Source organism: Heterodontus francisci, chromosome 11 (genome assembly GCF_036365525.1).
Source record: "Heterodontus francisci isolate sHetFra1 chromosome 11, sHetFra1.hap1, whole genome shotgun sequence".
Classification (NCBI taxonomy): domain Eukaryota; kingdom Metazoa; phylum Chordata; class Chondrichthyes; order Heterodontiformes; family Heterodontidae; genus Heterodontus; species Heterodontus francisci.
In genome coordinates this window covers 68,981,098-68,994,527 of record NC_090381.1, presented here as the reverse complement: position 1 = coordinate 68,994,527, position 13,430 = coordinate 68,981,098, and the positions used below count along the sequence as shown (strand labels likewise).

Below are 13,430 nucleotides of genomic sequence, written 5' to 3'. Positions count from 1 at the left end.
TGCTAGGGTTTTAACTCCTTTGTATTTTATTTGTCAAATAAACAGGCAACAACCGGTTTTCTTGTAGGTTTAAAACAGAAGATTAATTATTTATTGAACAATGTGCATTATCCCGAAATTGTCGAAACCACACCCACACAGGCATTCATTTGTGCACATATATATATACACACACGCACAAGAAGAGATAGATAGAGAGGACAAGGGGTAAGTGGTTTGAAATGAGGTAGGGTTTTGGGGTTCATGGTAAACCTGTTGAATCTTCTTGAAGGTCACTTTCTCTTTAAAGTTGCAGGCCTGTGTTGATCGTAAATTTCTCTGTTGGTTGAAATTTCAGTTTGAAGACAGGGGATCACATCCAGTTCTCTGCTGTACAAAATTGAAGTGTAGTACTCACAACAGGACATCTTTTTTGGCTTGCTGGATTTTCTCCTATCTCTCAGCTGGACATGCTTTTGTGATGTTTGCCTCCTCTCTCTCTCCAGAGAGCTACTTTTAAGGTCAAAATGGTCTCACGTCTTGCCTCTGTTGGGAGACATAGATCTTCCTCCCTGTGGTGATTGACAGTGGCCCAGGAAGTGGCTACTTCACATCTTCTTTGTTTCAGAAGAACCCATTCAATTCACAACTATCTCTTGATGGGTTCAGGATGGGTATAATTGACACCTCTTAGCTTAGAATGTATCCTCTTGTCCTTGCTGAACAGTAAGACAGTTTGAATATACAGTTTGACCTTCAGCGGCCAGTTTTGCCAGCACTTTGTCCACTTTTTAAAAGAAAAGTCAAGTTTTATAACTCTTCCATTTGAGTTATTTTCAATGGCTGCACTTCATGTAAGCATAATAATAGATTTATTCCTCTTCACCTAGAGCACTTTGCATCTATCCTACACCGTGGCAACTGATCTGGACTCCTCTGGACAGCCCACAGGATGCTGAACCTCAGAACCAAAACAGCCCTAGGGTGTTGTGAGAGTTCACATTTACCAACCTAAAAAGATTATCAGGGCTAATGCAGAAGTCAAGAAACAACTGCATTTCCACAGACACTGACTACCCATTTTTGTTCACATTTCCCCTGAGCTGCTATGGATGCATAAGACTGTTAATGTCATTAAAAATAGATGTCTGAAGCTTGAGCATCGGATAATGAATGCTATATTCTGCCAAGCTCAAAACCCTAAATAAGGACTGCCCTTTTACACTCTGAGGCCGCAGTTACCACCTGAAAAACAAAGGCATAAGTACTGCACTACCTGAAGCTTATTCCTTATACCTGATCCCAAGCTGGCAACAGTTCCATGGACAGAAACCCAGATAAAACAAAAGCCCCTCTTCCTTTAGGCTGAAGGTGAACTGTAGCACAAATTACCCAGTCACACTGTCCCCTATGTAAGAACCCTATCATAGGTTTCAACACACCACCAGGACAACAGAACCATTCCCAAGAATCCCTCTGGATAAAGTTTAGCCTACGGACTTAAAGATAATTTCCCCACAGTCCTTTCCCCATGATGTACAGGAATTGTGACCACTGTCTTCCAAGTGTAATGATCTTTGCTTGTTTCATAGGCACTGTCCTGAGCGCAGATAAAAACCTATCACAAGCTGTGAATGATAATGAAATACTGCAATAAATGTAAGCAGACAATTAGGGAACCTGGCACTCCATCGGCCATTTCATGAGGTTTGCATATTTAGCGCACAAACTGAATCAGATGGGAAGGAAAGAGAGTCAGTTGACCTTCAGCTATAATCCACTGCTTGACCTTCTCAGGGATTTTTCATCTAACTTGTATCCCTCAGTCAGAAAGAGCTGTAGTTAATGAGGGGGGGGGGGGGGGGGGGGGGAAGGGGAATCAATTATATGCACAATAATTTAGGATTGCTCAACATGTGCTTGCTTGATGCAGAGGCAATCTAGCAAGTCACTAGGAGGTGAAGGTTGCAAAATAAAAGAGAATAATTGTCCAGGGCCTATTATGGAATCAAATCCTAATTTGGCAAACAAAATAATATCCCTAAGTGTACATGGGCCAAATTATCCAATAAGTAGGAAACGGGTCCAGACATAATGAAAAAGGAACAGTATGTCCAAAGTGACTAGGTCTAAAACACAAATATCTCCACATTTCCCACGGCAATACTCTTAATGTCACATTCCATTTAGGAGCCGCAGTGATAATGCAAGTTGTCCTCTATCCCCAGACTTCAACAAGCTTCCTGCAGATCTAAGACCTCTGAACAGACAGTCATGGCAGTTTAAGACTGGTGCTGTGACCTGGGCCTTGTAGCATCTCAAGAGTAATCTTGGGCCCACAGTTTGGCAAAGCTACAGGGTTATTGAGTCTCCCATTGAGTTCTATAATGCCCAATTCCTGAACTGACCCCCATGCTAACAAAGCTTTTCTCCCATATATTGCTATAAACATCCTCTTAGGATCCTTGAAATCAGTTACGACTACCCTAATACATAAAAAGGTATGCCCCAATGTCTGTGCATCCAACAGGCCCATGTCAGTTTTTCAAATTCTGACCTCTTTGATTCAGTCACCACTCCTCCCTAACCAAAACAAGTTCATCTGACAATGTTTCTCAGCGAACCAAACTGCATTGTCATGCTCCATTGCAACAGCAAGAGTACACTTGCCTCAGTTTTCAATGTTTTGCATCAGCAGAACAGCAAGAATATACTCATATTGGTGTTACCGCTAGTTGCAGAAAAAGGCTTTTGAATACATAGGCATGGATTTTATGGCCAGTGGTGAGGCAAGGGCGCGCGCTGCTGACCTTGAAGAAAGCTGTCCAAGAAGATCTAACAATCTCTGTGGTGGGAATTTCCCCTTGCCCCAGGGAAATTTAAATCAAAGGGATCTCTTGGCATGCAGCATCAATGATGTCAACAAGTGGGTAGAGTCATAGAGTTATACTGCAGAGAAACAGGCCCTTCGGCCCACCGTGTCCATGCCGGCCATCAAATCTATCTATTCCAATTCTATTTTCCAGCACTCGGCCTGTAGCCTTGTATTCTATGGCATTTCAAGTGCTCATCTAAATACTACTTAAATGTTGTGAAGGTTCCTGCCTCTACCACTCCTTCAGGCAGTATGTTCCAGATTCCAACCATGCTCTGGGTGAAAAATATTTTCCTCAAATCCCTTCTAAACCTCCTGCCCCTTACCTTAAATCTATGCCCCCTGGTTATTGACACCTCTGCTAAGGGAAAAAGTTTCTTCCTATCTACCCTAGCTGAGGCCTTCATAATTATGTATACCTCTATCAAGTCTCCCCTCAGCTTTCTGTACTCTAAGGAAAACAACCCTAGCCTATCCAGTCTCTCTTCATAGCTGAAATGCTCCAGCCCAGGCAACATCCTGGTGAATCTCCTCTGCACCCTCTCGTGCAATCACATCCTTCCGATAGTGTGGCGACCAGAACTGTACACAGTACTCCAGCTGTGGCCTAACTAGCATTTTATACAGCTCCACATATTCTGTGCCTCGGCTAATAAAGGCAAGTATCCCATATGCCTTCCTAACCACCTTATCTACCTGTGCTGCTGCCTTCAGTGATCTATGGTAGACAACCAATTGAAAGTGAAGTGTTAACACACAGCAAACCAGGAAGTTAAAAACACTTAATATCCATCATCAGATAGTGAAATAAATGTATGCTTGCATTAAAGATAGAAGCTAAAATAGAGACTTACAAAAAATGAAAAATATTAAATTTCTGAAAATTTTAATTTGTTAATCAGTAAATAAATTTGATTAGCTTTTCAGGGCCAGTAGGGTGTTTAGCAGTGATTATGAAGTGTTATGAATGCTGGACTTTGTAGTATGGTTATGTTTTAAAAAGCTATGATCTTCAATGCAGTGTAAAATGAATTTGGAGGAGACATGTGACCTCACGCCACATCTGCCCAGAGACAAACCAGGGATCTTGGTACCATGCAAACAAGGATCCCAGATCAAAAACCCTTTGAAAGCAGGGTGCAAGGTTGTAACCTTTAAAGGACAATGGGTTTTACTCTCCCAGACTCTCAGGTTGTAAATAGGGAGCCAGGGGCACTAAAACTGGAAATAAAGGAAGGCCCAGGTGGTTTTGCTATGGTCAAACGTATGTACTCTGAGAATTGTAAAAGGCAAATGACTATTGACTTTGTTCGGAATCAATTCGACAAGCTTGCCTAGATGAGGCAGGCCGAAAGGAAGACATGAAGACCAGCAGGGGCAGCTTCAAAAGAGAGCGAGAAACAACTGCTTTCAGATCACCGATATTGCAAAAGATTGCCAATTCTTGAATCTGATTCGAAAGTTGACATTTGCGGAGGAGAAAGACCAATCGAGTCGCTAGAGGTTGTTTTATTAGTGAGCGAAGCGGACATTGGTTTTTTGAGAAGGACACTGGAAGATCCAACCCATTGCAATTGGGAGGAGTTTGGGACTTTTAACTGCAAGGAAAGCTTTCGATGATAACATTGTGTAATGTATAAATGTTGTGCGGGGTTTTCAAGTGTGTTAATAAGTTAATAGGAAATACCTTTCTCTGTAATTTAGTGTATTAGTTACCTACTAAGTATTGTTTGATTAATGTTGATTTTTAGTTTAGGTGTTATAGTAAAAGTCTTAAAACGCAAAATCTTGTGTAATCCCTTATTTGGTCATTTCTCCTGTTTTAAATTTAATGATCTCTACTGAGGTCGTAACAGAAGTTAATATGCAGCTAAAAGTCAGTTACATCTCATTTAACAAGGTGTAACATTTTCCAGGGTTTTTTACGGTGAGACTAACAGCGTTAGAGTGGAAGTTCTAGTAAATTCATAATTGCAAGGGAAATAGCAATCTGTGGGGACCCTTTACACATCCTATGGAGGAGCATAGACTCACACCAATCTCTGGATTTCCACGTTATTCTGTGCATATCCAAACTCCCAAAGTTGCACTAAAATAAAAGCAAAATACTGCAGATGCTGGAAATCTGAAATAAAAACAAGAAATGCTGGAAATACTCAGCAGGTCTGGCAGCATCTGTGGAGAGAGAAGCAGAGTTAATGTTTCAGGTCAGTGACCCTTCAGAACTGACAAATATAAGAAATGTAAAAGGTTTTAAGCAAGTAAAGTAGGGGGTGGGGCAAGAGATAACAAAAAAGGTGTTGATAAGACAAGGTCACAGAGAATAACTGACCAGAAGGTCATGGAACAAAGGCAAACAGTATGTTAATGGCGTGCTGAAAGACAAAGCGTTAGTACAGAGAGGGTGTGAATTGACTGTAAAGCACAAAGCACTCCAAGCACAAACATTAAAATTAAAAAAAAAACAGAAAGTGGGTAGGCACGGTAGAAACAAACTAACCAAATTAAAAAAACTAAAATAAAATAACCAAATAAAAAAGGAAAAAAGAAAAAATATAAAGAAAAAAAATAACTAAACATAAAAAGGGGGGGGCCTGTCATGCTCTGAAATTATTGAATTCAATGTTCAGTCCAGCAGGCTGTAGCGTGCCTCATCGGTAAATGAGATGCTGTTCCTCGAGCTTGCGTTGATGTTCGCTGGAACACTGCAGCAATCCCAGGACAGAGATATGAGCATGAGAGCGGGAGGTGGGATGGGGGGAGCTATTGAAATGGCCAGCAACCGGAAGCTCAGTGTCATGCTTACGGACTGAGTGGAGGTATTCTGCAAAGCAGTCACCCAATCCACGTTTGGTCTCCCCAGTGTAGAAGAGACCACATTGTGAGCAGCGAATACAGTATTATTTACCCAATTTGCATTTACCAACCCCATTACATCCCTTCCCATCCACCTTCCAAACAATCAGAATTCAGTCAATTCCCAGGTTATAAGCAGATTTACCTTAGGATGGAACGCATGGGCCTTTTACTGGAAAAAAAATTAGGATTGCTCACTCCTCAACAGCATATGTGATTACCTGAACAGATGGAAGAGCCTGTTCATTTTACTGCTGAGTAAAATGAACATCATATAGATAAATATGCTCCCCCTCGCTTCTTTATGTTCCAAATGCTGCCTATTTGCAATGCAATTCAGCAGTTCCAGGACCTCAACAAGTACATATCCAGGTTCCTTTGAGCTAAAAGGTGGCTGAAGATATGTTTCTGGTTTCCTCTCCAAAACAGGAAACTGGACAAGAATTCCCCTAAGCCTAAGTGCTTCAGTAGCAACCTAACAACAATCCTCTTCCATTTCCTTGGATCAGGAGTGTTTTCCCATGCATGGTGAGGCCCAAGCAAGTTTCCCACCAACAAGGGGCCTGTTAGTGGCACAGAGGGAAATGCCAGCAGTGCTACAATGGAACTGTCACTGTAGCACCACAAGAGGTAAAAACATATCTTTGTTTGAAAAATGGTGTGGAGGGATGTAATGGTGTTGGTTATATTGACATTAAAAGAGCAGAAGCTGAAGACTGAGAGAACTACTGCCTTGTAGGCCTCAGCAGAGACCAAGGACTGCACATAAAAGTCGAACTGGAGTGACAGAAACAGGTGATCTCCCCATCCTATTGGTCACTTTCAGTTCCTTTCCCCCATCCCCCCACTGTTATTTGCATGAATTTTCCCATCCCTTTCTACTCTTCTTTCTCTTTTCATCCTCCTCTTCCTCCTCCTACTTCTGCTGCACCCATCCTGCATCCTTCAGGGAGGGAGAACAAGGTTGCTCACCTTGGGTGGGGTGGAGGGGGGGGGGAGCTTTGGAATGAGTGGTGGCAATAATGCTCACTTGCCAGAGTGGGATTGTGTAAATACTTTCCTGTGAATGGAGGGGCAATTACCAGGTGTGTATGTTGTGTGTGATAGGGGGTTGCTTATCTAGTTGTGGAAATTCTACTATTATCATGAAAATGCCACTCAGTGGCAAGGGGTCACCAAGAGAAGATGTTCCTGGGTGGGCGAGGATTGCTTCAAAAGTGGAAGTCCTATTGAATGAGGGGATGGGGTCACAAACGATGATCAATAGTAGTGTTGGTGGGAGTATCCCTAAAATGGAAAACGTGCTCAGAGCGGAAGCTATTGCAAAGGAGGATGCTTGGTTTTGTAGTGTAATGTTGCCTATAAAGTTGGTGGATGTTTTTATAGCATGAGTGAGTGTTGGGGAAGTACATCACAGGGAAGACTCTGGGGAACAGAGGCCTCCAAAATATTAGTTGTTACCAGGTAGATTTAACTTACATATCAGTATATCACCTTCAAATTTTATGTTTTGTGGTGTTGTCTGCAAAAGAATGAAATCAGCTTTTGACTTCAATGAGAGCATGGGTGGCCATAGTGATCTGTAGCAGGAGACCCTAAAGAGAACTGAAAACTTATAATTTCTAAATAAGCCAGGTGTAAGAGATAAAGATGGGAAAAAACTTTGTGACATAAAGGTAATGTGAAAAATAAAAAATACAAACTTTAATGTGTGTTTAATTACATTTTAGGATCTCAGTTGAAAAATCAGGATGGGGCTGAGCTGTTACACAGCCTCGAAAGCTTCTGTATAGTCACTGATGATTGGGCAATCAGTGTGACAGAATTATACACTAAAGATTATGCATGGCAATTTATAATGCATAAAGTTGACACAAAAATATAACAGAAAGTCAAGTGGTGCAGACAGGAAGTTCAAAATTGAAATACTGCGGATGCTGGAAATCCGAAAATGCTGGCGTGCTCAGCATGTCAGACAGCACCTGTGGAGAGAGAAACAGTTAACATTTCAGGATGTTGATGTTTCATCAGACAGGAAGTGCATGCAAACAAGTTATAGAAACTTAACTTTACTCTTTTTTGTTTATCGCCAGAAACAAAGGTAACGTCTGGACCAACAATGTGTCAACAGCCATATCGCCACACAGCTCTAGCCCAGACACTGCAGCCTCTTGCTATTGAACCTCTGCTCTTAAAGCAACCCCAGAATCTTCAGTCTACCTCATCTGCAATGATGCCACCATCCTCACAGTTGTTACCTGCACAGTTATTTAAACCATCTCAGTCAGAGCTTGTTCTGTTACCGCAAGAAAAAGTACCGTCCGTTGATGCAGACCAAGATCCGGTGTTAGCAGATCTCTGTAAGCCACTACTTTGTAAATTGTGCAACGTATCCCTAAATTCAACACAGCAAGCACAGGCACATTATCAGGTGAGTGGGCCAGAAAGAAAGTGAGTGTGTGTGTGTGCATGCATTATTATGTTGAATCACACTATCGAAATATCTAGAGGTGAATTTGTATGAAAAAAACCCTAAGCCTAAATTTTCTGACTGGCATTGTTTGTTCAAAATAAATGGGTGAATAGCAATGTTAAAATAACGCCAGTTGGAAAATCTAGCTTTAGAGCCTAAACTGGAGCTGGATACCATCTGTCTGGCGTCTTGGACGTTATTGCTTTTGCCTAGCTACCTTTCTTGATGTATTGAGGCTTCCTCTCTGCCTTGAGATTAACAGTTGCTTCTGGTAAGGCTAATTTGCATTTGTACTGGAAAAAATTAATTCTAAAGAAATCAATCCAGTTACATCACCGTGAATAAAGTCTTACCTGATATCTATACACGCACAACAAATTACCAAGCTACAATTTAAAACTATTCTGCAAATGAGTTAGTAGCATTCATGTTAAATACTTGGAGCAAATTTCTTTGCAATTGTTCTAGTAGCCTGCATGTTAAATGCTGGAAGTGAATTTATATATAAACAAGTTAATCTCTCATGTTACACACAGGGAATCAAGACCATGTGTTGTCTTCAGGTGAAGTGGGGCTAGAGGGTGGAGATATTGGACTAGAGCAGCAGATGTAATTCAGTCATTGTTTTGTAGTCAAACATTCTATCCTTATTATAATGTTTTGACTTCATATTGGGTTGTAATATGGTATAGAATTAACATGAAGCTAACAGTGCTCATTGTTACTGAAGCATAAAAAAGACAGCTCACCCTGACGACAGCACATGCACAGTTAAATGCGGAAATCTGAGTTGTCCTGCTTATCCAGAAGCTGCGCTACACCAATATCTTGTCGAGCGGCTTAGCATTGAAATATGTAGAAGGGCGTGAGGTTGGGGTACACACATGATACCTTCTAAACTCGCCAGGGTTTATTTATTTTAGTGTAAGCGCATTTTTAATGGCACAATAAATCTTTAATTACTGCCAAACAATCTCTCTGTCACTGAAAATTACCTTTTACAAGTGTAGATTCTCAATCCTTCAGATTTTAATAATTATTGGAGATCCAAAAATAATTTCATTTTCTTAAACTATTTCTTTCTGTCTCTTTTTTAATCTCTCTTTATCCCATCTTTCTTTTCCTCCTTATTTCACATTCTGTACATGATTTGGCATTGAATTCAGTATTCTAACTGCCATTTCCATGTTCAGACTCAGTGCTTCTCAGTAAGGATTCTTCAATTTGGTTAAAAGGATGCACTGTTGCTTGCCCTGTTCACACAGGTTGCAAATCCCTTGTGTAGAGCAACATTTCGACCTCATGGAGCCCAAAATAATAAGCAACAGTTTCACATATATCGTTTACATTTATATGGTTCTTTCCCCTTACGCTGCCCCCCATTATGATGATCAGGTGATCTTGGTGCTCTCTCTAACTGTGCACAACTTTGACTTGACCTTAACCCCACCACCCGCTGCCTCGAACCTTGCTTTCTAAGTAATCTTTGATAGCCTTCCTTGTGCATCCATTTTGTATTGATTGATGGGGGAGGAGTAGAGAAGATTGAGGAGCAGAGAGAATAGGTTTAGAAAAGGGTAAGGAGAGATGATGAGGTGAGCAATGATGGGGAAAAAAGTTTATAAATGGAGAAGAGCAGAAAGGGAGAAATAAAGGAGAGGAGAGCTAAGGGTCAGTTAATGAGAAGTGGAGGAGATAGGGAAAAGGAGGGGAGAAATGGAGAGCATTGAGTGGAGTGGAGAGGAGATTCAGGGCATTGAGGAGAGGAGATAAGGGTATGGGACGAGAGGAGGAATATTAAAATATGACCATCTCCAACAAGAGAGAATCTAAGCACCTTTCCTTGAAAATCAGCAGTATTACCATTGCTGAATTCCCCCACTATCAACATCCAGGTGTCACCATTGACTAGAAATGTAATCAGACAAGCCATATAAATACTGTGGCTACAAGAGCAGTCAGTGGCTGGGAACCTTGTGGCGAGTAACTCACCTCCGGACTCCCCAAATCCTGTCCACCATCAACAAGGCACAATTCAGGAGCGTGAGTTTCTGAATAAGTGCAGCTCCAACAATACTTAAGTTCAACACCATCCACGACAAAGCAGCTTGCTTGATTGGCACCCCATCCGTTAATTTACACATTCACTCCCTCCACCACTGGTGCACCGTGGCAGCAGTGTGTACCATCTACACAATGCACCACAGCAACTCACCAAGTCTCCTTTGACAGCACCTTCCAAATCCACAAACTCTACCACCTAGAGGGCAAGGGCAGCAGGTTCATGGGAACACCACCACCTGCAAGTTTTTTTTCCAAGTCACACACCCTCCTGATTTGGAAATATGTCATCATTCCTTCAGTTTTGCTGGATCAAAATCCTGGAACTCTCTCCCTAACAGCACTGTGTGTGTATCTGCACCACATGGACTGCAGCGGTTCAAGAAGGCAGCTCACCACCACCTTCTTGGACAATTAGGGAAAGGCAATAAATGCTTGTCTTGCCAACGATGCCCACATCCCATGAACAAATAAGAAAAAGGAATATTAAAATAACTTCCCCTATATCCTTCTGTACCCTCTATCTTACCTGCTTCCCTTTTCCTTACCACCTCACGCGTGCTTTGCTCTCCCCACTTTATATGAAGACTATATTTGGGCTTGACTTTGCTTGTGCAATGCCCCAGGATATTGACTAACTTATAGTTAAATAGCAAAGCTTTATCTAATTTGGTTAACGGAGAAGTAGTGTTAGCTAAGACATAGGAGTTTCTCTGCAGTTGTGACTGAGGAGCTACAGTGCCATCATTGGCGATAGGGTGCAGTTACAGCCTGACCATCTCAGATAGGAGAATTCTGTTATGAATCATGAATCATAGAAATTTACAGCATGGAAGCCCATTGTGTCCGCACTGGCCGGCCTCATTCCACTTTCCGGCTCTTGGTCTGTAGCCTTGTGGGTTACAGTACTTCAAGCACATATCCAAGTACTTTTTAAATGTTATAAGGGTTTCTGTCTCTACCAGCCTTTCAGGCAATGAGTTCCAGATCCCCACCAGCCTCTGGGTGAAATAGATTCCCCTTGGATCCCCTCTAAACCTCCTACCTCTTGCCCTAAATCTATGCCCCCTTGTTATGGACCCCTCAACCAAGGGGTACAGGGCCTTCCTATTCACTTTATCTAGACCCCCTAATAATTTTATACATTTCAATTGGGTCTTCCCTCAGCCTCATGTGTTCCAAAGAAAACAACCCTAGCCTATCCACTCTTCATAGCTAAAATTCTTCAGTCCAGGCAACATCCTTGTAAATCTCTTCTGTACCCTTTCTCGAGTGCAATCACATCTTTCCTCTAGTGCAGTGACCAGAACTGCACACAGTACTCCAGCTGTGGCCTGACCAGTGTTTTATACAGTTCTAGCATAACCGGCCGTTTTTACTCTATTCCTTGGCTAATAAAGACAAGTATCTCGTCTACCTCTTGCTCACCTTATCTACCTGTCCAGTTGCCTTCAGGGATCTGTGGAGATGCACTCCAAGGTCCCTCTGTTCCTCCACACTTCTCAGTACCCTACCATTTTATTATGTATTCTCTTGCCTTGTTAGCCTTCCCCAAATGCATTACCTCACGCTTCTCTGGATTGAATTCCATTTGCCACTGTTCCTCCCACCTGACTAGTCCATTGATATTATTCTGCAGTCTACAGCTTTCTTCACTATATATGTATAGGTTGAAGTATTCAGAAAAGCAGTTTTCATCTGGTATACTATGAACAAAGCCATGATGCATGCTTTGACTGAATTTTAGTTCTATTCAAATTGGAAGATCTGACCATAAAATTCAGCAAAAGGATTACACAACTTAGAAGAGCTAAGTCACATATACAAGCCATGCAAAGGGTAGCAATAGAATGAGCTATGTGTTTCTCACTGAGATGACGGATAAACAGCTTCCAATACTGCTGTATAGCTATCTTATTTCTGTTTCTTGGTCCAAGAGGGAGAAAGTAAACTATCATAACAAACTTTTGATATAAATTCCACATTTGTGATGATGGATCAGAAGATAAAGTGTAGTCCTTGTTCTAAAAGTGCCTTGAAAGCAGACAACAGAGGGTAGCCATAAATAGGAACTTTTTAGGTCGAAAAGATTAGGTGGGTACAAGAAAGACTGGTAGAGCAATAGTGCTGGGGATTCTATAGTTAGGGGAGCAAACTGGCGTTTTTGCAGCCGCAAATGTGAATCCAGTATGTTGCCTCCCTGGTGCCAGGGTCATGGATGTAACTGAGCGGCTGCAGAACATTCTGGAGGGGGAGGGTGAGCAGCCATATTGTGGTCCATATTGGTACCAACGACATAGGTAGAAAAAGGGATGAGGTCCTGTCGGCAGAGTTTAAGTAGTTTGGAAAGACATTAAGAAACAGGACCTTAAAGGTAGTAATCTCCGGATTACTCCCAGTGCCACGCAGTAGTGAGCATAAAAATAGGAGGTTAGCGCAGATGATTGTGTGGCTGGAGAGATGGTGCAGGAGAGAGGGTTTTAGATTCCTGGGGCATTTTTAAAAAATGTATTCTTTCACATGATGTGATCATTGCTGGCTAGGCCAGCACTTATTGCCCATCCCTAATTGCCCTTGAGAAAAGGTGGTGATGACCACCACCTTGAACCATTGCAGTCCGTGTGGTGTAGGTACACCCACAGTGCTGTTAGGAAGGGAGTTCCAGGATTTTGACCCAGTGACAGTGAAGAAGCAGCGATATAGTTCCAAGTTAGGATTGTGTGTGGCTTGGAGGGGAACTTGCATATGGTGGTGCTCCCATGCATTTACTGCCCTTATCCTTCCAGGTGGTAGAGGTCGCAGGTTTGAAAGGTGCTGTCAAAGGAGCCTTGGTGAGTTGTTGCAGTGCATCTTGTAGATGGTACTCACTGCTGCCACTGTGCGTTGGTGGTGGAGGGAGTGAATGTTTAAGGTGGTGGATGGGGTGCCAATCAAGTGGGCTGCTTTGTCCTGTATGGTGTCGAACTTCTTGAGTGTTGTTGGAGCTGCACTCATCCAGGCAAGTGGAGCGTATTCCCCTCTTATAGCCACAGTACTTATATGGCTGGTCCAGTTCAGTTTCTGGTCAATGGTAACTCTCAGGATGTTGATAATGGGAGATTCAGTGATGGTAATGCCATTGAATGTCAAGGGGAGATGATTGGATTCTCTCTTGTTGGAGATGGTCATTGCCTGACACTTGTGTGG

The 13,430-nt window shown here is 42.1% G+C and overlaps 1 protein-coding gene across 1 annotated transcript in view; it reads left to right on the top strand.

Moving 5' to 3' along the window:
* zmat3 (zinc finger, matrin-type 3) overlaps positions 1–13,430 on the top strand; it is a 72,528-nt gene that overhangs the window by 15,717 nt on the left and 43,381 nt on the right. The window contains exon 2 of the mRNA XM_068041659.1: positions 7,804–8,141. Coding sequence (XP_067897760.1) covers positions 7,804–8,141 — 338 coding nt within the window. The remainder of the gene's footprint in view (positions 1–7,803; positions 8,142–13,430) is intronic.